We start from the raw sequence: 25,863 nt of genomic DNA on the forward strand, positions 1-25,863 counted from the left end.
CAAAGGCTGCGTGTTAAGGCATGCAAGTCTGTGAGTCACTCTGTGAGCGAACCCATAGTGTAGTGAAACTGAGCCAAAAAACAAGTCAGAGCTGCTGCCCAGCGATAGACTGAGACTGAGCTAACACAGCAGCACAAAATCTAAGAGGGTTTTTCAGTCAGCGGTACTTTACAAAATGGACGACAAAGAACGAAAGACCCGTCCGCAGACTGTTTTGATCCGAGATGCTGAGATATGTATAGAGAACCTTTAATGTGAAACCAACATGTTGTAAAAACATTTACACATTAGTTATTTACCACCAGGTTGAGATTAAAGAAACTTACAGGTGCACAGGAGCAGGTGTAGCCATGCACTGAGCTCATGTTCATAGAGCAGACACCACCATTGTGGCACGGCTTGGACAGACACAGATCCACCATGGACTCACAATGACGACCTGGAGAAACAAGGCGAAGGAAAACAGAAAGTTATACAGGAAAAGAAATAATAAAAACTTAAATACTCTGCAGGAACAATACATTTACATTGCAGTGCATATTGTGTCAGACTGGACACGTAAACACTAGTATACAAAATAAGTAAGTATTTGGTGCTGTTAAGTCCATTTGAGAAGTTTATACTTGTATATACTTATAATACGGACCCGTGTATCCAAGGCGACAGCGGCACTGATAATCGTTGACCAGCTGCACACAGTCGAGACTGCCCGGGGCGTGGCAGGGCCCAGACAGGCATTCGTTGAGATCCCCTTCACAGTGTTCACCAACGAAACCTGGAGGGCAGGAGCATGTGTAGCGACCCACACCGTCCACACACTGTCCTCCGTTCATACATCGAGGTTCCCAGGAGCCAGACTTGGGGGCACAATCATCCATATTCCTTTCACACTGGACCCCTACGGAGCAGAATACAGATGGATATCACTGCATGTGTCTATAGAGTAAACCTTTTTCAAGACAGCATTTTATGTGCACTGGATGTTGTTTTAAGAGGCATCCTAGAGTAAAACATGCATCTAAGATCGGTTTAATTTTTGTTAAAAATACACAAACATCACAGAGAATAGGAACATTTCTCTGCCCCATTTTTAAATTCAAAGGTAGACCTTAGTCTTGCTGTGTGCGTATTCATGCATATATGTGATATAGAGACTTACCATGTGTTCCAGGTGGGCAGGCACAGGTGAAGCGGTTGATCAGGTTGATACAGGTTCCTCCATGGAGGCAGGGCTTGGAGTGGCATTCATCAACATCATATTCGCAGTTCACCCCCTGGTAGCCTGGTTTACACTGGAGCAATGGAACCAACATTAGCTCACTGGGTGCTTTAGGGTGCTTCATTTCTGCTAGCTTGGCATTAACATAAAACCTGAAACATTAAAGCTTTAAAACCCACAAACCACGCACACCAAAGAACAACACACACCAACAGACTTTACTTACTATACACTCATATGTGCCCTGATAGTCCTTGCATATGGCTCCGTTGCGACAAGGGTTTGACTTGCACTCATCGATCATCTCTTCGCAGTAGCTCCCCATGTACCCTGGCTGGCAATTACACTTGTGGGAATTGCCCACATTCTCGCACCACCCGGCGTTCTTACAAACATTTTCCACTTCCACACCTGCAGTAGTTTGGTAAAGGAGGTGCATATTGTGAATTAAGAATTTTGTCTGATGAAACTGTATGCAGGAAATTATTATCTTTGTTCATCCATTTAATCGGAATTCTCATCTTTCTTCTTATCCTTATCCTAATTATAAATAATGTGTTGCTGGCCCCTGAAATGACAACATAACAGGAATTCGTTTCTCACCCTTCCTGGCTGCAAAGTCTTGGCAGGACAAGTTCGGGACGTCACAGTAAAGTCCCATGTATCCCATTGGACAGTGGCAGGTCCAGGATGTCGCAGTCTGAGAGCAGGAGCCTCCGTTGAGACAGCGCACCTGGCTGCACAGGTTCACAAAGTTCTGCATACAGAAGTGGAGAGGGAGGAGAGTTGAAGTTGGCTGTACATGTTACACAGACAGAGGGAACTACACCACATCCAGCCAAAAAGCCGTAAAATTTTCAGCTAATCTAACTGAACCAACTGTATTATCAGGGTCATAAAACCACCAAGCATTCATTCAGTGTGTGAGCACTTAGTTTTGTGTGTTCATACCATTTCTTTTACTTCAGTCAACTGTATTCATATAGACCAAAAAGATCACAAATTTGCCTCAAAGGGCACTGAAATCCATACAGCAATGAACACTCTCTATACTTATATCCCAAGTACTTGAGGTAATAAACATCAAATGGCTTTTTACTTCAGACTGCTAAGACCTTGTGCAGACGTGCAGTGACACACAGACACTTACCTGGCAGTTCTGTCCATTGTACCCAACAGGGCAGGTGCAGCGGTACGTGCCTAGGCCATCAGTGCAGGTACCTCCATTCTTACAGGGCTGAGAGTCGCACTCGTTCTGCTCATACTCACAGAACATGCCGTGAAACCCAGGACGGCAGCGGCAAGAGAAGGTGTTGATGCCATCGATGCAAGTCCCATTATTCAGACAGGAGCTGGAGGGAAGGAGAGAAAGGCCGTGGTGATTAATGAAAAACCGTCTCTGTCTAGAGTGCTGAGACACACTTTAAAAAGGTACAAATGAGAAGGTAGAGGACTTAGTGCAAATATTAAAGGACAGGTCCAACTTCAAGTCTTCTTTTACCAAAACAAGACATTTGTTTTGGACATAGTTACTCATTCCATCAGATCATTGCAGAAGAGCAGAACAACTAAACGTGGTAATAAAATGCTGGCTTTCTAGGTGGTGCATTGAATGAATAGCTCACCTCTCAGTACATTCAAGGATGTTGTGTTCACACAGGATTCCATCAAAGCCTGGTTGGCACTCGCACACAAAGCTGTTGACATAGTCCCGGCAGACAGCACCGTTTCTGCAGGGCTGGCTGGCGCACTCGTCTACCTCAGTCTCACAGCGTTCCCCTTCAAAACCTGGGCGGCAGTCACAGGAGAAGCTCCCAACATCATCCACACAGGAGCCTCCATTCAGACAAGGGTCTACAGAGGGAGGAGAGGACATCCATGACCATGGCCACTGTTTTAACAAGTTTACTTGTCTGAGATATTTTACAATATATTACATAGGTGTCGTTATACATGGCCATCATAAATGCAGAGGTGCAGGTTCCATTGGGTGTGTGCAGCCACTAATAAGGTGACTGAATCAGTAAAACTCACTGGGTGAGCAGTCGTCAATGTCTGTCTGACAGTTGTGTCCGCTGTATCCAGGCAGACATTTACATGTGTAGCTGCCCTGGCTGTTCAGGCATCGACCACCATGTTTGCAAGGGTTCTTTTTGCATTCATTCACATCCTCACTGCAGCGTGTACCTGTACAATTGCATACAAACAAATATTAGTATAACATCAATGTAGCAGTAATACATAATGTCAGATTTGAAATTGCTCTCGGACACACGGGCTCTTAGTTTCCCTCCAGGTCACATCCATACAAACGGAATCAGAAAGACACATGAGAACACAATATTTCACGGACACAGACATACCTTGCCAACCAGCGGGACATCGACAGGTGTAAGAGGTGTAGTCTGCAGATGGACGACACACTCCCCTCTCACATGGATGAGAGGCGCAGGGAACCTGTTCCACGTTACAGTGTTCACCTGTTTTGACATTGCACACATTTTTAACGGTGATTAACAAGTGAATTAAAATGTTTGCTAAAGCGATATTTAGATGGCTGCTACAAAGACTGCTGTGGCTCGCTAAGAAGTGGATGGTGATGCAGTGGAAATGTGACATCACTAACCTGTGAATGGCGGACTACATTGGCAGGTGTAACTGTTGACTCCATCTATACAAATGCCTTGATTGTTACAGGGCCCAGATGCACATTCATCGATGTTTTTCTCACAGTTCACGCCTAAAGAAAGAAGAGGAATGATTCAAATATCTCTTTTTAAAATTCATTGTTTTTTCTATTGATTGCTAAGTAATAAGTTCTTAAAAAATGCTACGCTGAAGTAATAATTATTATTACCTCTGAATCCAAGTTGGCACTGACAGGTGTAGCCATTATGTCGGTCCACACACGTGCCACCATTTTGGCACGGACTTGGCTGGCACTCATCCCTTTCCTGCTCACAGTGCTGTCCCACCCAGCCAGCTTCACACTCACAGTGATACCTTCACACAAGAGAAAGTCAAGCGCCAGTTTAAAATGTGAAATTGGCAACGTAGTAATAATAACAGCAGGTCATCTTTGGGATATTTCCAGCATTATTTTCAGCAATTCAGGAATAAATTACATTGATTTTTACATTATTGCATACAAACAGTTGTACTGACAATGCAGTTTAATTAGTTTTTGCAGGGGCAAATTTGAAAAGCAAGGCAGGCTAGAAGAAATTATAGTAGGCCTCCATATCTAAGTAGAGTAAAGGAAAGCAAGAGTAAAAATTATCTGATTGTTGGCCCAAAAGTTAATTTATGGATCTTTTAACTTCCCACTAGTATGGTATATGTGGTTTATGTTAGCCCACAGCCAAGCATTGGAAAAGATAACAACAGATGGATGTCAGAACATAAAACCTCGGGGCATCAGTATACGGTTAACATACCCATGTTGCTGTTCAATACACTCTCCATGCATACAAGGCTGAGGAGCACAGTGGTCAGTCCCAGAGAGGCACAGAGGCACGTGGGTGCTGGGTGGGCACAGGCAGTGGAAGCCGTTTACTTTGTCCACGCAGGTTCCCCCGCTCATACATGGGTTTGAGTTACACTCGTTGATCTCCACATCACATTTAACTCCTATTAGAGAGCAAATAAGAGGAGATTAGTTGTATCAACTCTGTAAGAGCACCCAAAGTTTAGGTTGTAGTGCTATACATATTTAGTCATTTTATCTCCATTTTACACTGTGATCACATGACTTTCTTGGGGTATCTAGCGCAACATACCTGTATACCCTGGGGCGCAAACACATTTGTACTCATTAATGCCATCCTGGCACTCTCCGTACTTGCAGGGGTTGCTGGCACAGTCGTCTTCATTGATCTCACAGTTCAGCCCTAAGTCGAAAAAATACAGAGCCAATTAAATTAGGGGTGAAGTAGCTGTTGAAGTATCTGTTACAAAATATGTTAATTAACTCACTCACCACCAGAGGGAGTAAGACTCCATAAAAATTAATTTTAGCAAGAAGAAATGTTAACAAAACACAGAATGACCTTTAATACAGCATAGGCCTGATACAACTAATATGACATAAAGTTGCAGAACTAACAAGAACGACATTAGAGGCACAATTATTAAAGTGGGGCGAGGGAGGAATAGGGGGAAACCGAATGATACATAGAGGAAACAAGGCATGTCAGAAGAGGGGAAGTCAGGGCATGAAACCAGAAAGTGAGACCTGATGCCACTTTTGGTAAAGTGAGGACAGTACAGACTTCAGTACCAGGCCTCAGGGTGGCACAACATGCTGAATCTTACTAACCCACAGAGCAACGTGGGGCAGCACCGCTCGTCCCAGACTTGTGGCTGCTACACACACACGCGCACACACGTAGCGCGCTCTACACGTCACAACACATCGAAAGCTATACAGGAAGCTCTCGATGTGGGGGATGGGGGTCTTTACATTCAATTCAAGCTATTACCTACACACTTTAAGGGCCACAGGAATCAGTCGTGAGACAACTCTCAGTAGTATGATCTGGCAAACAGATTATTTAGAGTGGCTCAAATTTAGATTCTTCCAAATAAGATTATGAAGAGCAAATTTGTATTTAAGAGAAAAAGTGTTGTGTGACAAAGTACTGGAGGAACTAGAACTCACACAATGTTTTGTGTTTATAACTCAGTCTGCATGGTTACTATAGCAGCCAGATATCATACAGTGCACAGCTTTGTTTAAGACTCAAAAGAAGAAGTGTCAGCACACATTTTTGGTGGTGAATGTGCCTGAAACACCCCTCGTATTAGGCCGTGGAAGATACAGGGAAGGCGCTGGCTTGTCAGGCAGATGAGAAACTAATGAGAAAGGCCCTTTACATGGTTACGCTCATCTGTACGTCAGTCAAATCACTGTGGTGGATAGTGTGACTTGCTATCCCTATGGAGAGAAATGAGAAATCATACCTAAATTTTTGTAGCACACCAGGTACGTACCTGAGGTTCCTGATGGGCAGTTACACTGGTAAGCATTGACCAGATCAATGCAGCGTCCTCGGTTGTGACAAGGGTTGCTGTGACACTCTTGGACCTGAATATTACAGATGGAGCCTGTGTATCCAGGATCACAGTCACAGGAGAAGGTGGCGATGCCATCTTTACACACACCATGGTGGCATGGCTCTGGTACGCAGTCATTGATGTTCTCTTCACAAAGCACACCAGTGAAGCCTGGGGGAGAACATTTCTTCTTAGAAAAATCACATAGACTTTTGCACCATGGGTCAAGTAACAATTTCAGCCCATTTTCTGGGAAAATAGGACATGGGTGATGCAGTCTACTCTTTCCCTTTTTATTTCTTTCACAGCACAGTAGCAATGCAGACCCAACAAATTAGAATAAGGAGAATGTATTTTCTTAAGCCTGACATATGGTTATTTCCTTTTACCTTCAGCACATTCACATTCGTATCCGTTGGGTCGGTCGATACACTTGGCCCCATTCAAACAGGGAGTGCTGGAACACTCATCTATGTCTATCTGGCACATTTCACCGCTGAAGCCTGAAATCAGAGCAACATGATGAATATAGCAACAAACCCATACATTAAATAACTTCATTGGACAATTCAATTCCACTTTGAGTGAATGGAAATCAGGGAAGAAAAATTAAAACATAGCTGCATGTGTACCAACCTGCTGGGCATTCGCAGACAAAGCGGCTGACCTGGTCCAGACATTTACCCTGGTTCAGACAGGGGGAGCTGAGACACTCATTCACCTCTATCTCACAATGAGTCCCCTCAAATCCTGCATGAGTGGTGAGAAAAAAAGTTTAATAATATACACTTTTCTCAAAAGTTATAGAGACTAAGAACTTAATGTTTTTAATCCCAGTCTTGTGCAGTTTCTTAACAGTTTCATTTAATCTAGTGGTGTTAGCTGCCTCATTGGGCTGTTATTAATTCCAGTAAGGAAGTTATATTTTTGGTCCTGTCCTGCTCTTTGTTAGCAGGATATCATATTATGTATGACATTATTGGATGTCTGGATCTAGGTCAGATGCAAACTTTTTTTTTCCTATAATAAGAAAACAATTCAAATGATTGAGCAGCCTTGCTGCCCATGAGTGCTTCTTAAATTTCTATAGATAACAAATTGTTATCCACTGCAAATTGCTATCCACTCCATCAGTTCCTGGCTGCAAAAAAGAAGTCTTTTTAGATTATCCAGATGAGAATGCCAAATAAAATGGCAAAAAGTGTAAGATAATTGATAATTTCTCAAGAAATGTACCAGGCATGCAGATGCAGGTGTAGTCCCCAATGCGATCCAGGCACGTGCCATCGTTCTGACAGGGGTTCGAAGCACACTCGTTGACATCTTGTTCACAGCGGGGCCCAGCATAACCCCTAACACAGTTACAGGTGAAGGACCCATCTGTGTTCACACACTGACCGCCATGCTCGCAAGGGTTGGTGCCTGATGATAAGGAGGAAAGAGGCATGCTTTGAAACAGAACCGAACAGAAGCCTGGAGGATATGTATGTTTAAAACTTCCTCTTTCTCACCAATGCTGCATTCATCACGGTCGATGTTGCAGGTGCTGCCTACATATCCAGGTGGACAGTTGCAGTTGAACATGCCACTGATAGGGTTGGTGTCACACTGAGAACCCCCCCTACAGGGGTTACTGATACAGGCGTCATCTCTATGGCAGAGCAAACCTGAAAAGAACATCATGTTGACAATGAATGAGTCAAAATAATGTCTTCACAATGTCTTCGGCCATTTGAATTGTGAAAGAAAGATCCTGATGCAAAAAACCTTGGTGCAAATTTGATACTGGTGAGCAGTTCATGAAAGCAAGGCTTCATTTCAAATCCAAGGACGTGATCTAATAAGCAGACTGGAAATTCAAATCTATTATTTGGTATGATTAGTGTATCTGACTGTTTGACATGGATCACACTCAGTGCCTCTCCCTTGAAGAAAAAGCTTTGATGAAAATTGTGCTTGGGAAAACATCAGCCCTGGTGAGACTGCACTTCCTTTCAATTTCAATACACTTTCAACAGAAATTGAATCAAAAGCAAAGAAAAAATACAGTGAGAAGACCATGTGGTGCGTGTGGTTTCTCACTACTGGCCTACCTGTCTTTCCGTGGGGGCAGAGACAGACAAAAGAGGCGACGCGGTCAATGCATGTGGAGCCGGGGCTGCACGCTGCTGTGGCACAGTCGTCAATGTTTTCAGAGCAGTCGGGTCCACTCCAGCCATTAACGCACACACAGACATAGCTGCCGATCAAGTTGCTGCAGGTACCTCCATTCTGGCAAGTGTTTGGCTGCAGGCGACACTCGTTCACGTCCTCTGTACAGTGCTGACCTGTGGAGAAATATAGATGGGGGAAAAAATAAATGAATATTCTGTGTGGCTTGTTACAACAAGGTGTAACCTCATTGGTTTCTTGAAGAGAAATAAAATATCAACCCATCTTTGAGATTTTTTACATGTTCACAATCTTATCTAGAAAGCTTTTTGCACACATGAAAAATGTACAGTATGAGAACATTATCTGTCCACAGTGGCCATTTTTAAATAGCCGTGTCATGTTGGCTGTGCTTCCTCTGGTTGGATTAGTGCTACATAAACTCAGACAGGCCCAAAGAAGCTGATATATTCATGTTTGCTTTGTAAACAGAAAGCTTGCATATGCCACACAAGCGTGTTAGCAGAGTCACACCTTGTGCGAAGTATGGGGCTTCGTAGGATGAAAAGAGAATACAGAAGAATGATAGAAAGTATAATATAAACAGACGACATAAAAGGATGGAAGTTATTATCACTGATCACAGCACAAACATTTATTTCACCTCACAGCTAAACCGGCACACCCAACTGCTCAAAAAAAGCCATTTCATAGTTATTTGACTAAACTGCACTGAGCACAAACACTGAGTGTATTAGTGATCACAGGAACAGTTAAACACCAATCACAAACATACACACATCCCTTACCAGTCCACTCTGGAGGGCACTGGCAGTTGTAGGTGTTGACTCCGTCCATACAGGTTCCTCCGTTGGCACACTGATGTCCAGGGCAGTCATCAATGTTGTTCTCGCAGTTAGTACCATTGAAGCCTGCGGCAAATGAAAGACAGGACATTAATTTGGTTATTAATTGCTCATTGTTTCTTCCCCAAGTGGATACATATTTAAAACAATCAGCGGTATGACATTCCCTGGTTTAGGGAACTATGACACGTCCTGGTGGTATATACACAGCAGCTGTGTGTGTGTTTGTTGTGTCTACTTGTTAACTCTAGCACACTGGCTGTGTAGTGTATCTGATAGATCAGACTGTTTGCACCTCAAACAACATAATGTAACAATACAGACACCCAAAGCTACATTCATTTACACATAAACACCAGTTACAGTGTCATTTTTTGTCTCCTACTACATTCAAATGTCTTCTCTTTGATTTCCATTTGATTTCCTTTCTGCTTTCCCTCCCTCTCTGTCTCACCTGGTAACATAACTGTTGATGTATGTTGGTAAGTGATGGTTGGTTACCTTTTAAACATAGTATCAGTTTTGGTTTTTCTAGTCATATTCAGCTGAACAAAAGTCTAGCATTTCAAAATTTGAATCCTCCTACCTGGAAGACAGTGACACGAGTAGCTGGTTTCAGAGTTCTGGTGGCAAGTGCCTCCATTTAGGCATGGTGAGGGTGAGCAAGGGATGTACGAGCTTTCACAATGTCTGCCAGTAAACCCCAGGGCACAGGTACACCTGCAGCGATAACATAGTCCGTTTCATGCAGTTCATTTCATCGTCTTTACATGAAAACATCTGATAATTCTTAAGCAATTCAACTGTTTTACTCTAAAATTAATTTGTAGTAGGAAATCTTCCAGATAGGGACATACTTCACATTTGGTTACTAGAAACTAGATTCTCACTTGTAGGAACCAGGGCTGTTGATGCAAACTCCTTCGTTCTGGCATATCGAGGGTGTGACGGCACATTCATTTGTGTCATTAAGGCAGCGAGGACCTGTATAGCCAGGAGGACAGGAGCATGTGTAGCTTCCACCAGACAGAGAGCTGCACGTTCCACCATTGGCACAGGGACTAGACAGACAGCTGTCCTCATGCTCACACCTCGACCCTGGGAATGAGGAGAGAAAAGAGAAAAGAGAAAAGTATTAGCAAAAGCAACATGCAATGACAGGTATGTATTTATGGTTTTTCCAAACACATCTTATCATATATGTTGTCTTTTATGCCATGACATTTTCAGGACTCTCTCTCTAACCATGCATTGATTACATGCATGATTAAAGAGGGCTAATTAATAAGTACCAAACGTCACCAAACTGAACAATAGCACTCAATGTATCAAGGTTGTCTAAATGTCTAAATGTATTATTTTAATAACAGCCATCCTTCTGGAGCCATTAATGCATCAAAACACATTTGTTTTTGACAGATTTGTTTTCATTTCATCAGCAAGTGCAGTAATTCAAGAGAAAATTGCTGTAATAGAGTTACACAGTAAGGAAACTGTAGAAAATGTTGTTTATGAAATTCCTGGATTTGCTGGACAGCGGGAAATTAACTGCTTATAGAACAGTGATGCAAAATCTGTTCTATAAAAACACTGAAGAAAAAGGACAACAGATCTTTATTGTTGCAGGGCTCCAGACTGCAACCCAAACAATCACATATGCAACCATTTTTTGTGAGTATCCAAGGTTAAGTTTCACGTGGTCACATCCATGTGAATGCATGATGATCCACAGATGCTTGACGCCATACGCACAGCGCTTGTTGCGTGTATTCCTACTGGTGTCCAGCGTGTGATGCACGTGTACGCAGCAGCATAGAACTTAACCAAGCTTTCCATTTAGCTGATCACCTGATCCAAAAGTGAGGCTGTCTACTACTGATTATTTTAAAAAGCACAATGTGGAGAGAGACGAGGATGCTGGTTGGGAGGATGAGACAATGAGAGGTTCGACTGTATGATGAAAGTGCAGGCCGACAGAACCAGCAGAGATGAAAAGCCACCACTTTCCAACAATGCACAGTGGCGGAAGAAGTACTCAGATCTTTTTTGTAAAACCACATTATGGAAATACTCTATTACAAGTAAAAGTCCTGCAATAATTTTACCTAAGTCAAAATATGCTTTAAGTACCAAAAGTAAAAATATTCACTATGCAGGATTTCAGAATATCTATCATATTATTGGATAATAATTGGATTATAAATATTCTGGTTAATAATTACAATTGGTAAAGGTGGAGCTTATTTAATTCATTAATTCATTCACATACTGCTGGGCAGCTTGTGACCCTCCCCCATGGGGACCAGCAGAGCCTTATTGATGAATAATATAATTCATTTATTAATATTTTAATTAATCAATTAATTTAATTAATCTGATTCTGCAAAGTAACAGGTAACTAGCAGTAGCAGAAAACAGAAATACTCAAGTGAACTCCCTCAAATTTATACTTAAAAATACGGCACTTGAATAAATGGACTGCTTGCGAGGTACCTGTGGTTTTAAAATCATGCAATAGAAGCTAACCTATACTGAAGAGCTCGTCTGGAGCCCTGTGTTGGCAAGTTCACTTGCATTCAGTCTGTTTAAAAAAATTAATTAGTATTTAGGCAATAAACAAAAATTAAACGTCACTGCCCTAGTGGCGAATTCCTGCATGGTGATTAAACAGTGTCTCACCTGTCCATCCTCTAGCACACTCGCACTTGTACTTGTCCAGGGACAGCAGGGTGCAGACCCCTCTGTTGGCACAGGGGTTGTTGGGGTAACATGTGGAGTTCTGGGGGGTTTGACAGTGCTGTCCGGTGAAGCCAAGAGGGCAGGTGCAGGTGGCGCTGCCCGGTACAGGTACACCAGCTGACATGGACACGGAGCAGTTACCTCCATTCAGGCAGTAGCCGGGTTGACAAGGGTCCTTGTGGTGGCAGTATTCACCCAGAAAACCTGGCGCACACCTGGACACACACACAAAAACACAGAAATCAATAATGGAGCACACAAAGGCACAGACAAGGGTTTAAACCTAATGAACCATCAACACAGACAATAAAGTTGGAAGATAATGTAAGCAAAGAGACAAGTGTGCGTGTGTGTGTGTGTGTGTGTGTGTGTGTGTGACAGACAGACAAACAACAAAACAAAAGAGTAAGTTTCAGTGAGGTGCACGTAGTACACCACATCAGACAACAGCGTTGAGAGCACAGAGTAACTCTGCACAAGAGTCCTGTAGTACATTACAGTAACACATGTCAACACACATCAAAGAAACAAATGAACCAGGACAGATAAAAACTACTCTAATACAGTCATGTCACTGCTGTATAATGATCCAAACAACAGAGTGTGGGGAGTACTAACAAAATGTGTGGCTGTGCGTAAAGACAATCTAGTTGTGAATGTGCCAGGTGGTGAATGGTTAAGGAACTGCATTTATTTAGTGCCTTTATCCCATGAAAGATATGAAGCTATTTACAGTACAAATCCTCATGCTTGACAGTACACACATAAACACACTGACACACACATTCATATGGCCTGCAATGAGCCAATTGACAGAAGAAGCTGAAGTTGTCTTAAGGACATGCTGCTAAGATGAGATAAGGATTGAAGTACAAACGATTACAGATATGAAATGCACTGTACCCAGAGCTGTTTACCCATAAACCCTGTGAGAGAAAAGAGGGAAGCTGAGCTCTGTGAGAGGGTTAAACTGGGGTCAGTGATGGCAAAGAAGAAGTTAAAAAGTAGAAGGATGTGAGGTGGAGTCATCTGGAAGTTGTTGACTGAAGCTTGGCAGAAACTAAAAAACAAGTGAAAAGCATCAGCATTTATTTGAGCAATGTCACAGTTATGCCTGCCATAAGATAAGTAATCCCATTTTCTACATAAATGTGTCCTCAGTATAGATGAGGAGTTTTTAAGAACTTAAAAACCTGTATGGTGTATTACTAGAAGAAAACTATCACTTATCTATCGTGTTATGGCCACATTTGGTCTACAAATGGTGTCAGGTTTTTTCTTCTGCTTATTCATCACCCCTTTCATTGGATTTCTTCTTTTCTTTTTTCCTCATTTTCAGTAAAGTGATTCAGACACATGCTGAGCAGTGCAGAGGAAATTACATTATTACACAAGATGTCCACTAGGCATCTCATGAGTGACGATGATCCCTTCGTCACTTTCTATTCCTCTGTTTTTTCTCAGTGCCTTCCACTTTCACCCACCACTTCCTTATGTGACAGCAATTGGTCAGAAGTGTATTGTTACTGAGGAAAAATGTTCTTAGTCTGGTAATTTCCTCTGTATTCTATTTTGATTAGCCCTCTCTTGCACTGTGTGTGTGTGTGTGTGTGTGTGTGTGTGTGTGTGTGTGTGGCACATGGCTGACACGCTGTCTGGGGACTCTGGGCGACAGAGCAGCCAGCTGCCTCTTACACAGGCCTGTAAACCTGCTTCCCTAGAGGGGCTCAGGTAACATAATAGGTGAGCAGAGATACACCACACAGTTACTGAGACACATTTGCACAGAAAAAATGAATATGTTCTTTTCTATCCATAGCAAGCGGAAAAAATTTATTCTTACTTCATAAATAAGCATATCTAGAGCATTTACTTTTATGTTTGTAGCATATAAACACAAAAGGGAGGAATCAGAGATCAGTACTATGAGCCATATAAAACTGAAAGGAAACAGTGGAGATGGGAAATATTTGAAATTCAGTCTCATGCTTACTAACTTTTATTTATTATTGGCCACTCCACCCCAAAGCAGCTTGAAGATATTAGGTTGTGAGTGCATGGGAAAGTGGGAGAGTCATGAATCATGCCAGGCAGAAGTCTCGCAGATCAATCACATCTGCCGAGTATGATGTGTGAGTCACCCAGTGTCTCTTCAAATACGCCAAACAACAACATCTGGCCACAAATTCCCACTGCTTCACAAATACACACTGTGTCAAATGCAATGAAATTTACACCAGATTGAATAAGCACCATAATACTGAACTATATCTTCAGGATTTTTATAGTTTTCCATTTGTTTAGACTTGATATGACAGAAATCTCTTTACTATATTTAGATTTAAAGGATAGCTCCGGCGATAGTCTATATTTGTATTATTGCCAACAAAAGACTTAATCCTGCTTATTAGTATTTCCTATGTAGCCAAAGACTGATGTATCTTATTCCACACATCAGTAAGCCACACCATAGACTGCGTATGTGGAGTGTATGCTCACTATATGCTCTCTGCTAGCCACCGCTGAAAATAGTCCATAACAAATGTTCCATTTACTCTAGTTGAGTAAACTTTAATTAAAGTACTGAAATTACTTTTTTAAAACATGAAAGTATAACTTTGTTGACCCCTATTTGAAAGATTTTCAGCTTCTGAAGGAAGGAATAGGCTGAGAGGCATAGAGGGGCAAGTCACACTGTACAGTACTGAGAGATGGACTAAGGTTGGTTGGTTTTGGGGTATTTTCATGGTATTTTTGACAGTAAAAAAAAGCACAGAATATCACCAACCTTTTCAATATATAGTTTAAGCCCCTAAAATATTCTCTAAAAATCCTCCATTTGCTCACACTCATGGTGCTAGTAAACAGACAAACCAGATGGTAGATTAGTGATGTATGATCTTCAAAGGCAGGTCAGGCTTTATGCCACCTCACCGCAGCTCTGACAGATTAGACATGGCCTCCCTAACTCTTCGCTGTCTCCGTCCCTACATCAGCATGTCTGCAGTGCGACCCCCTACACACCACACACCACATGCCTATGCACAAACACACACACATAAATACACAAACACAAAGACGTCCCTCCCCACTCCAAACACAAACACAGCTTGGTCGTGATATCACAACAAGGCGGCCGTCCTGGGAATTAGGGCTGCTCTTTTTTTCTCCTGGACAACCTCTCCGCCCCCTCTTAAGGAGTAATGACATGGCCCTCTGCCCTGTGAAATACATCACATTAGCAGGCTGTCACACAAAGAGCACCGTGTCCAGGTTAATGCCAGGTTTACATTTCACTGGGAACATTTCACACGTTTTCACTGTTGAAACTATGAAGAATATGAGACGTATTTTCAAAGTCAAGTATAGCCACTTCAGTGAGACAGAGGAAATCTGAAACTTGTGCTTTGTTGGAATGTTTAGCCTGATTACAAGTCTTTTACGCTTGGAATGAATCATTTTAAAAGGATTTCAAATGACAGAACTTTTGAGTTTGCCTGGTGAATCACTCAATGTGCACAAGACAGACAGAGAGGTATTGTATATCCTATAGAGCTGTCTTAGAACGCTACACCACCCTTCAAGAAGTGGGTTTTTTTTTGCTATTTTAAGATGCAATAAATGCAAATGCAATAAAATCAGTGCTGTCGAACCAGTGTTGAGAGAGCCACATGCCAAGGCACCACCAGGAAGCGATACCACCCTGTCCTTCAGGTTCCACTGCCAGATAGAGAGCTCATTATTAGCCTCTGGCGGTATCACTTGAGCTAGAGGCAAATAGACAAGGCTGTGCATGATTCACCTTATTGTCAGGGAGTGGTGTCTCACCGAAGAGGAGATAACCCGGCACACTGATACACTAGTCTGCCACTGAATATAACACTTTGAGACCGGTGTGATTCCTCTGACAAATGTTCATAAACACCACAGAGCACAGGCAAGAGTTTGCACACAGATTAATGCATACAGACACATAAACACACACAGTCAGCTCTACTTTCATGAACAACGCGGTAGAGAGGCCTTCTGCAGCCAAATTCATCTATGGGATCCTTTGTTTTGCTCCATGAGGACTTTTTTTCCTCCCTTTTCCTCCATCCTTCTCTTACTCCGTGCAATTTCCTGCAGCCCGTCTTCCCCTCTCTTTCTCACTCCTCCACCTCTCATTTCTAACCCACTCTTGAGGTGTCAGGTTTCTACAGCTGGTTCACATTAGCGCCCCCATCTCACGCACACCCCTCCCTCTCTCCTTCTCTCTGCACCCCCTCTCCTCTTCGCTCTCTCCCTCCTCCTCCTCCTCTTCTACCTCATGCTGACCCCTGCCTGTCCGGCTGGCCGTGGTGGCCTCAATGAGCAGAGAAGGGTGGGTTGATTCTCACTCACTCATGTAATGTCTCCCACCTCCTTCATTCCTAATGCCTATGTCCCGAGCTCCTCTACTTTCTCATTTTCCTCCCATTCCCAATTCTTAACTCCCCATTTCTTTTGTGCTCATTCTCTCCTCCTACCTCTCCACCTTCCTCCCCTCAACAACAACTTCACCACTACCTCCTCCCCCAGCCACTATTCTAGTCTCAGCGACGCTTAATAATTCCATCATGCTCTCCCCCTGCAGCCATCACAGAGAAACGGTGTGAGAGAGAAAGAGGGAGAGCATAAAGCAGCTCACATTTCAATCCCTGGATCATTCCCTGACTTGGCTAGAGCATAGGTGGCCTATTCACTGTACTGCAGTCCTGTGTGTACATGCATGAACGTCACAAGAAAATCAGGTTAAGAATTGTTTGCTGTGGCGTTAATTCATGGCTATGCTGTTCGGTTGGTGAAGGAGGTAACATGAGTGCTACGGAAAGATGCCTGGTAAATCATTTTTTTAAAAAGTGAGTTGTAGAGATACAACTAGATTGCATGACTAACTAGCTATTTGAACTGTGCCTGCAAATCTATCAGACCCAGACGTCTGGAGAAATTGTGATCCAGATCACACGACTTAAATTTTGAAACCGCAGTGATTTAGATTAAGGATAGATATTTCCTTCTGATATCGATATACATCAGGGTATGGAGAGTGTATGCAAAATCACTGATGTTCAGAGCAATGAATTATGTTAGTCATTACATGAGACAAAAGTCTTATATGTGTAACTGAAAAACTCTCTTCAGACACTGGAAGACTACCATACCACCACCTAGAAGGTTGAGATGAACTTTCACAGTCATCTCAGACCCACAAGTGACACAAACAGGGAAGCACTTTCTAGACCTCAAAAGCTCAATGGTGCAGCCCAACAATGGGTGTGTTAATATATCTCTCTCTCTCTCTCTCTCAGTGGGGAGGTACACCAGCGTTTTACCTCATCCGTTCTGCTGAGAAAACTCCACACTGAATGCTTTGATGTCATTTCTTTACAGGCAGTTCAGGTAATTGCTGCTGCTACTGCTGTACACAAAAAATATGGGACCTTCATTTGACTTACAAAAGGCATTGATGCTTTAAGAAGTGAAATTATAGCTGCCCTGGACCCCTGAGAAAGTGTACCAAACAAATTCAGTGTTGTTTTAACCACTGCACATGAGCATACATGCCATAGAAGGGTCACTAGTAATTTAGCATAGTACAGCTCAAAGTTATGGCGAACGCAGAAAACCTGCTCTTGAAGGTGACTTCATCACCCAGATGTGTGCAAACCGAGCTCCCTGTGGCATTTAAGCAACTCTCGCTAACAAGTCAGACTGGGCCAAAGCAATAACAAAACACTACAGGTAGTTTTATAGCAGATGACATGCGGCCTTACTGTTTTAAATACAGACTGACAGTAATCACGCCCTGTTACAAAGTTCCATCTTGTCCACATATCAGCCAGCAAATCCTGCCCCCCTTTTAGAAACAATCACAAGCTGTAACAACCCGTGAGTTGAAAACCGAGTTAGGTACTGATCTGTAGGTACTGGTCATTTTTATGTACCATTACACCCCTAATGATAAATATCAAGTCCAGCACTAGAATAAGGAAGCGTCAGTGAGCTTATGACAGTGTTGATTAAAGTCAGACATCCCAACGAGGCTGTTTGTCCTATCACATAATGATAGTGAGTTCTGCCAGATCTTGCTCCTGTGCTGCCACAGAGTAAATTTAGTGTTGAAGGTCTGCCAATGGAAGAGAGAGAGACAGTGTAACATTTAGATCCATACATCAGCAGAGGAGTAGAGGCCTGCTCTGCCTTGGAAAATCAAAATGCACCTCAACTTAGATGTACATTTTCAATTATGGGATCTTTTTGTGGAAACTATGAAATGCAGTTATAGTGGGCTGGTGTATCTTTTTTTTTTTTTTAATCACTCTGTCACTTCTTGGCATAGTTTTTTTTCCTCTTAGGAGCTGAGGCAGCAAAATAACACCAAATAAAACCAAAGAGGAGGCGGACAGAGGTTGTGGCGGAGGTGTGAGAGTGATGTCAAAGTTATGTAGAAAGAAAGATGTAAAAAAGAAAAGAAATGGGTGTATAAAGTTAACAGAGAGGAATGGCAAAAGCCAGAAACCGAGACATGCAGAGAGAAAAGGGAGCCAGGGAGTCACACTCAAAAGCATCAATGCAGACAGAATAAAGGAGAGCAGAGCAGGGTGGAGTCCAAACTAGGGACATGTGGTAAAATCTCAGACTGTGTTTAGAAACAAGTTCAAAAGGACTCATCTGACTAGCTGTGGTGCACAGCACAGGACCCATTTTCACTCCATCAGCGATCTGTCTGCCTGCCTCTTTATGTTGATCTATCATTATCCTGTTTCTGTGGTTGTTTAAAGAGGAATCTCCAACAATAGGTTTGTCGGCCTATAAAAGTTTCATATGTAGATCTACGAGCCGCTAACTCATTTAGAAAACGAAAAAGAACATGGTGCACACTCTCTATTTAAGTTCACCTAATAATTGAATAGCTATCTTTTACCAAATGCATTGTTGCAGCCTGCCCATGTACACAGAATCAGAATTCTTTTATTGTCATTGTGCAAAGAAGCACAACGAAATTGAAATAAAAAAAATAAATAAATTAAAAAAAATGTGTGACCTTATGATAAAACTGAGGTCCATCAACGTGTGACAGAGAGCCACTTGTCACCTTACTGTATGTGGGTTTATGGTCTGGTTGCTACATTCCCCACTGTTTTGTAAAGCTTCTGCTTTCTGAGAGTGGGTTTGTGCGTCCAAATTTCCAAGCAGCCTGGTGTGCATCTGCAAGCTTGTGTGTTTTACCCTGTTTGCCTGTTTGTTTGCTTGTTTTTGTGATCCTCAAAAAGACAGTCCCGGTGACCTCTGACGACACACAATGTTGATCACACCCAGTCTAATGAGTTGGCACTAACAATCAGTCCATTAATCGATTAAAATTAACAGACAGCATTTTTAGTATTTGGTGAAGCTTTTAACTGATTTATGAATGATTGTAACATCTTTGGGTTTCACAACAAGCAGCTGGAGACGCCACCTGAGGCTCTGGGAAATAGCAATCACCATTTTTCACAATTTAAACAATTGATTACTCTAAACATGTCGATTTATCAGTACTAAAAATAAATCACAGTGGCAGAAAAGTACACTAAGTACATCATTAGTAACTTTACTGGATAATTTTGTGGTATTTGTACTTTACTTAAGTATTTCCAATTTCTGCTACTTTGATGATTTGACTCTGTATTATTATAATAACATAGATTTTTCTGAAAAGGGCCTTAATGAGTACTTTTTGTACATTAAGGATAATTTGATACTAATACTTTTGAACTTTTCCAAAATAACATTTCAAATAATTCCTGGTGGTAGCCATAGTTGAGGTAATGAACAGACTACTCGTCTCATCAGACTGTGTCTGCATGTGAACTTGCCCTCGGCTCAAGGTGCCCCTGACTCTCCAGAGACAAACTCGCAGACAGAGCACATACACAAAGAAACTCTTATCATTGTGGTTCCAGTCTCAACCACATCTACAGTGCTGTTCGCTGGGATGTGGTAAGGAGATAAGTCTTTGGAGAGTAAGAGCGGGAAATCACTGCAGTGGGTTCCAGTCTCCTACTCAAGGGTTTGTTGACTTTAGTTTGGATCACATGCCTAGCCCAGTTAAAATCTGTGTAGGTGTGCCCGAGAGGGTGGGTGTTGTCTGCTGTGGAGTGGACATGAGGAACAAAATAGGAGTGATTCTCATTTTTCTCCTTTGTCTGTTTCCTCCATCCTCTACCTACTCTGGTACCAACTTCTTAAACCAAAAGACAAGAGACTGAGAGGAGATGTAGACTTCAAGTCACACCAGAATTCTTTATGTGAAGTTATGAGGCGACATAAAGTGGCTGAGACTGACAGACAACAGCCAGAGCAAATGATCCTCAACAAAGCTCTACAAGCACACAGATATGAATGGGAGACAGGGCAGGTATGACTATAATAAAAAAGAGAAGACCTGAACAACAATGGGGGTTGGAGGAGAAGGATTACGAGGCCTGCTGACTTGTGTCCAGAGGCATCTAAATCCCTGAAGCAGAGGGAGGGACCGAGGTATGGATGGATGACTGACAGTTTGATGAAGGAGGCGTAGCAAGAGGGAAATTACACTCCTCTCTCTGCTCCGCTTCTTCCTCACCCTCCTCCCCCACCCTCCATCCCCTTTTGCTGCTCTCTCATCATTAGCAAGGAGTTGTGCTCCGAGGTATTCCGCCTCAAATTACCTGAAAAAAAGACATCCTCTTTTCTTTTGGCCCTTTCTCTTCCCCTGTCTGCCCTGCAGGCAAATTCTACCTGTCAGATCAAAAGGGCAGCAGGTCTACACAACACAGAACTCTCTCCCCTCACTCTTAAGAAAACCTTTAACAAACTTGAAGGCATGACAGTGACTGCAAGAGAAAAACAGAGTGAGAAAAAAAGAGGTATTGAGGGGGAGGGAGAGTTAATCAGTTTGCACCATGGCCTAACAGCAGACAAAGAGATCTTGTTCTGGAGGAAAATAGGGTTTGGGCAACATAATGTGTGTAGCCTCACACATGCTCGGACTGCTCAGGTATTAACTTGGTGAGTCAAACTCCATGTTAGTGTCAGGAAGCCTCTGTGGCCCACAAACAAGACAGTTGTTTCTGTGCTCTTTGCCAATATCTCATCAGGAAAATATTTATGTATCTCTTCAGCAATGACCTGAGTTACAAACACCTACCGAGCAAACTTGTGACATGCACAAATCCACACTGAGACACACTCACAACACACACCTTCTTCCCACACCCAAGGCTGATAGCTTGCAGTGTCACCGGTTAGACGGCTTCTCTGCACCCTGCCCTGCTTGTCAGCTAGTCGACCTCTCCCGTGCACTTAAAACTCTTTCTCACAACATTCTTCTTGTCCAAAATTGCACTTGAGCGTCCTATGCAAGCACAAATTTCAAATGTAAATGTTTTTTTCTGCAAATGTCTATGCCACTGTGATGCATGCAAGCACACACCTATTAATATATAACATATTCAAGCCTGAATGAAAAACATCTCAAGATATAAAATGGAGCCCTAAACAGACACAGACACGCTGGGGTAATTCTATGTTGTTCAGAGTTTAAAGGGAACTAAAGAGGAAGAGGCACTGGAGGCAAGTTGAGTAATGACAACATGCACAGAAGCTCACTCTGGTGCCAATCAAAACAGGGCCTCGTCTCAGCTGTGGATCCGTTTCCATACGGATATCAAACAAAAACAACACTGTCCTCACCTGTAAAAATGTATGAATATTATTTTCCTATTATTACATAAAATGAGAACTGACATCAGTCTGTTATATTAATTGTCAGTTTAATTAAACAGTTACTCCCAGTCTAACTGGTGCGTGATTCATGTGACATAAATATACTTGTCTGAGCCAAAAGGCCAAAGTGACTGTTTACTTACAACCGGCTGCCTTTAATACACCAAGGAGACTAATGAACGTAGAATTCAATTTTTACACAATGAGCCTTTTGACCAGCAGCCCAGTGCAGACAGGCCAGACAGAGACAAGTGCGTCCATTTGTGTGTGTGGGAGAGTGTGCGTGAGTACTTGTTCACATTTGCTTGTGGATAGCAGAAAACTGACTGACTAGTTAATCAGTCTAACAGTAGGCCTGCGCTCCGTCAGCTGACTCCTCTAAATTGTGAGACTCCTCTCTGTGTGATAGAGGCCTATCTGCTGTTTTTCTTTTATCATCAATATCATCTTTTAATTCACAGAAAAAAATATAGACTTAGTGGTCTGGACTGGAGACAGCTTGGCTGAGCAACAGTGAGAGTAAATACAAGAGAAATCTAATAATAATCTCAGACTTCTCAAAATTTTTTAAATTACTCCCTTCCCTTGTAAAAGCAAGGATTATATGTAAAGGATGTACCAACATATCGAATTTTGCCATAACAATAAAAACATCTACAGCAAAACTGGATTAGTATCGAACTGGATGCAGACATTGTTCAGCTGGACTTGGGTATGTCTGTGTAAAACCAACACACCAACATGTAATTGAAGACATCTTCACCTGTATGTGTTGATTAGCTGAATGAGACAAAAACAGACTGGAAGGCGAGTGCTTCTCCCAGCAGCGTGCCAAAGTAACAACTAATGCTATAAAAGTGTTTATCACCACCAACATATGAGCGTATGGTGAAAGTGCTTCAGTTCGGCTACATTGAGCCTTCACATGTGCATTTCAGTGCATTGTGTCTGCTGTATATATGAGTGCAAGCTGCAGTTGTTCAGAAATTATCAACAGATCATAGGATGTTACCATGGAGCTTTACTGACATTTGTGTTTGTGACATTGCATTGCGTGTATGCCTGTCATCCCGTATTAAGGAAACACAGCTCTGATTTTGGGTGTGATTTTTGATCCAGGCCAGTTGTTTAGAAAATCATCTAACCGAACCAAAATTAAAAGCTGCCCATCCTTGTCATTGAAAAGGTCATTCTAGCATTCTAGTTTTATCACATCTTTATTACTGGGCTAACCCACACAGCCATCACCTGTACCTCACTAGTTTAAAATGCAGCGCCCACACTGTTAATGAAAAGCAGCAAGATCACATCACGCTACGCCCATTCTGGCGTCACTTCACTGGCTGCCTGTATGGTTGAGAATTTACGGTAATGCAATAGTTGGCTCTCACAAATATACATTCTTCCACACACATGCACATACTACATGCCCTCTGTACCTGCAGTACAATGTGTATCTGTATCTCTTCAATTAGACAGAGAAAATATCAAACACTGATTAAGGAATGCAGCTTTCTCCTTCCCTTTTTACTGAAGTAGCAGAGTGCTGAAATTCCAAAAGCTCTGGGAACAGACGTGTAGTGTGATTCACATCACATTTGATGAAATATGATCAGGTTCATGAACCAGTTATAGTGTGTTTTTGTTGGGAATTTGGCTCGGGAGTGGCAGTGCAATTATAAAGACTGCTCTGTTGTAATTACAAATTAGGCTAGGCTGTCAGAAAGTGGAAAGCATAGATCAAATAGGCTACTGCTCTCCTTTACACTGCAGATAGTAGAGATTTATGTTTGCACAACAACACGGCATGCGCCAGGAAACAGATGGCTACACTAATGTGTGTCTGTGTCATCAATTACACAGAATAGGTTAATTACCTATAATACATTAAGAATGTCTCGTCATTGTCGTGATGTCCCTCAATAGACAAATCAATAGACAGTAAAATATGTTGGCAAAACCTAGAGCTATCTAGCAAGAGAGGAAGTAACAAAACCCCTGAAATGTCCTAAATAACTTATTGGAGGTGGAAATGTGTGTATTGGTATTGTTCCCAGTGCTGGTGTACTTTGTCAGACAGAGGAGTCTTTTATTCCCTCTTCCATGCCTGAGCAAAACCTCATGGTCCCGTGGACAGGCTGGGGTTGATCTAAAAACCCAATTTCTGCACTGACTTTCACATCCAACGATCCCCTTATGAAATGTTTCTGTTGCTGTGTTCATATTTTTGTTGTGTTGGGATGACGGCATGAGTTACGCTGAAAGGCCTGTGTGTCTGGTTACAGATGCAATCAGGCGATCTTACCTGCAGTATTCAGTGCCATTGTTAAAGGTCAGACATGTAGCGTTGTTAACACAAGGCGCCTTATCACCCATACACTGCAGACCTGCAAGAGACAAGAGACAAGTTAGAGAGTGGACAATAAGAGAAGCACTTCATTTGCTTAATGTTCAGTTAAATCTGCCAAAATTTTAAGTTAAGTGTGACCATCTAATTACTTCATGGCGTAATCATGAATAAAATGAATGTGAAGTTATGAGTGAAGTTAAAATGCTTCCAAACTGGTGCTTTCTTTGATCGTTGTTGGTATGAAACTGATAACGTGTTGCTGGAGTGCCAAGTGCCAAGCAAATGCAGATTATCTTATTCTTTGTAACAACTTGTATCAGTAATTTACAATAGTATAACACTATGCTACCACATGATACCACTCCCCATTGTTCAACAACCCATTATTTAGAAATCCCTATAGTCTAAAAAATGTCACATTGGATCTTCTCCTGCCACACTGACTATGAGGTAGAGAGACCTGGATGCCCTGCGTCAGAGCCCATCATGGGTTCGCAGGGTCCTGAACCACACGCTGAACCTACCCAGTTATGCAGCAGGCCTCTGACAAGCATGTTTCTAAAACCCTCAAGCAGAGTTCCCCAAGCATGGGGTCTCCATGTTGCCTCGTTTTGTCTTTGCTTAACCTTGGGCCCCGCATACTCCAGCACACTTAAGATTTTTGGGATTATTGGGGTTTCGCAATAATGGGCCGTTGGTTTGTTGTAGCCTAATCTTTATCTGCATCTGTGTAGAAATATATCATTGCTTTAATAAGGATGATTGCACATGCAAGAAAGATGTGCGAATGCTGGTTTAAAATTTGAATGTCAACATTATGAATGAAGCTTCGTGGCTTGAAACAGTTTGGTACAGCCCCAATTGCATAATGTCAATGGTATCACATACTGTACCACATAGGGTGTTTAAAGACAACCTTCACACATTAGAAGTTGTAGTTTCAGGAACGTAAGTTTCCTGATTAAAATGGACAGATTGTATATTGTGAAAATGACTGCTCTGACTCAGTGATCCACTGTACAGTTATTCACCAGATTTAATGGAACACAACGTCCAACGTCTCATTCTTGATTTACTGCATCAACACACAGACACCGTGAGGATTTCGTCCTCCTGCATCATGTCCCAAAAAGTGAAAATACAACTTTTATGTAAATCAAAGAAATAATCTGTTTAAATTACAAGAAAATGAATCCAAAGCCTGGTAGATCTAACCTTGCGTGCTGAGTTGGCACTGCTTGAATCTAATTCAGGACTTCACCCAAAAAAATGTCTGGCAGAGGTGGTAACACACACACACACCTGAGGGAAGCCCTCCACAAAGTCTGTGAGTTTCTCCTCCTTCCCCTCATCCTTATAGAGATAATGCAGAAGGCTAGCCAACTATAAAAAGCCAGCCTGAAACCAGCCAGTGGTCACAGGGCAGCCGGATGGACAGAAATGAGCCTTGACGAAGACAACAAAGCCCAACTATCTGTGAGCTAGTGAAACACTCATAGCCAGACACATCAGCTATTGTGTGGCAATAGTGTTCAGGCCGCCAAAGACACATAGTTTAAGTGGTCTTCACGCACACCATGCTGGCAGAGCATGCCTCTGTTCTCTGTCTTTATTTATCAATGTGATATAGTAGCCAAATAAAAAGACCTTACTGTTAAGCGTTAACTTTTACAAATGTTGCTATGTTAAGACTTTGTTTCATTTATAGTCTC

The 25,863-nt window shown here is 42.2% G+C and overlaps 1 protein-coding gene across 1 annotated transcript in view; it reads right to left on the minus strand.

Moving 5' to 3' along the window:
- Positions 1-25,863, minus strand: part of notch2 (notch receptor 2) — a 43,420-nt gene that overhangs the window by 8,043 nt on the left and 9,514 nt on the right. Inside the window, exons 2-25 of the mRNA XM_070831584.1 lie at positions 24,107-24,188; positions 11,971-12,245; positions 10,182-10,389; positions 9,878-10,011; positions 9,235-9,357; positions 8,368-8,601; positions 7,786-7,941; positions 7,511-7,696; positions 6,911-7,024; positions 6,664-6,777; positions 6,212-6,445; positions 4,999-5,109; positions 4,657-4,849; positions 4,077-4,222; positions 3,846-3,959; positions 3,583-3,699; positions 3,254-3,406; positions 2,845-3,073; positions 2,370-2,571; positions 1,823-1,976; positions 1,446-1,630; positions 1,160-1,292; positions 647-898; positions 327-439 (exon numbers count right to left, since the gene is read on the minus strand). Of these exons, the coding sequence (XP_070687685.1) occupies positions 327-439; positions 647-898; positions 1,160-1,292; positions 1,446-1,630; positions 1,823-1,976; positions 2,370-2,571; positions 2,845-3,073; positions 3,254-3,406; positions 3,583-3,699; positions 3,846-3,959; positions 4,077-4,222; positions 4,657-4,849; positions 4,999-5,109; positions 6,212-6,445; positions 6,664-6,777; positions 6,911-7,024; positions 7,511-7,696; positions 7,786-7,941; positions 8,368-8,601; positions 9,235-9,357; positions 9,878-10,011; positions 10,182-10,389; positions 11,971-12,245; positions 24,107-24,188 (3,962 nt within the window). The remainder of the gene's footprint in view (positions 1-326; positions 440-646; positions 899-1,159; positions 1,293-1,445; positions 1,631-1,822; positions 1,977-2,369; positions 2,572-2,844; positions 3,074-3,253; positions 3,407-3,582; positions 3,700-3,845; positions 3,960-4,076; positions 4,223-4,656; positions 4,850-4,998; positions 5,110-6,211; positions 6,446-6,663; positions 6,778-6,910; positions 7,025-7,510; positions 7,697-7,785; positions 7,942-8,367; positions 8,602-9,234; positions 9,358-9,877; positions 10,012-10,181; positions 10,390-11,970; positions 12,246-24,106; positions 24,189-25,863) is intronic.

This window comes from Pempheris klunzingeri, chromosome 6 (assembly GCF_042242105.1).
Source record: "Pempheris klunzingeri isolate RE-2024b chromosome 6, fPemKlu1.hap1, whole genome shotgun sequence".
Taxonomy (NCBI): Eukaryota; Metazoa; Chordata; class Actinopteri; order Acropomatiformes; family Pempheridae; genus Pempheris; species Pempheris klunzingeri.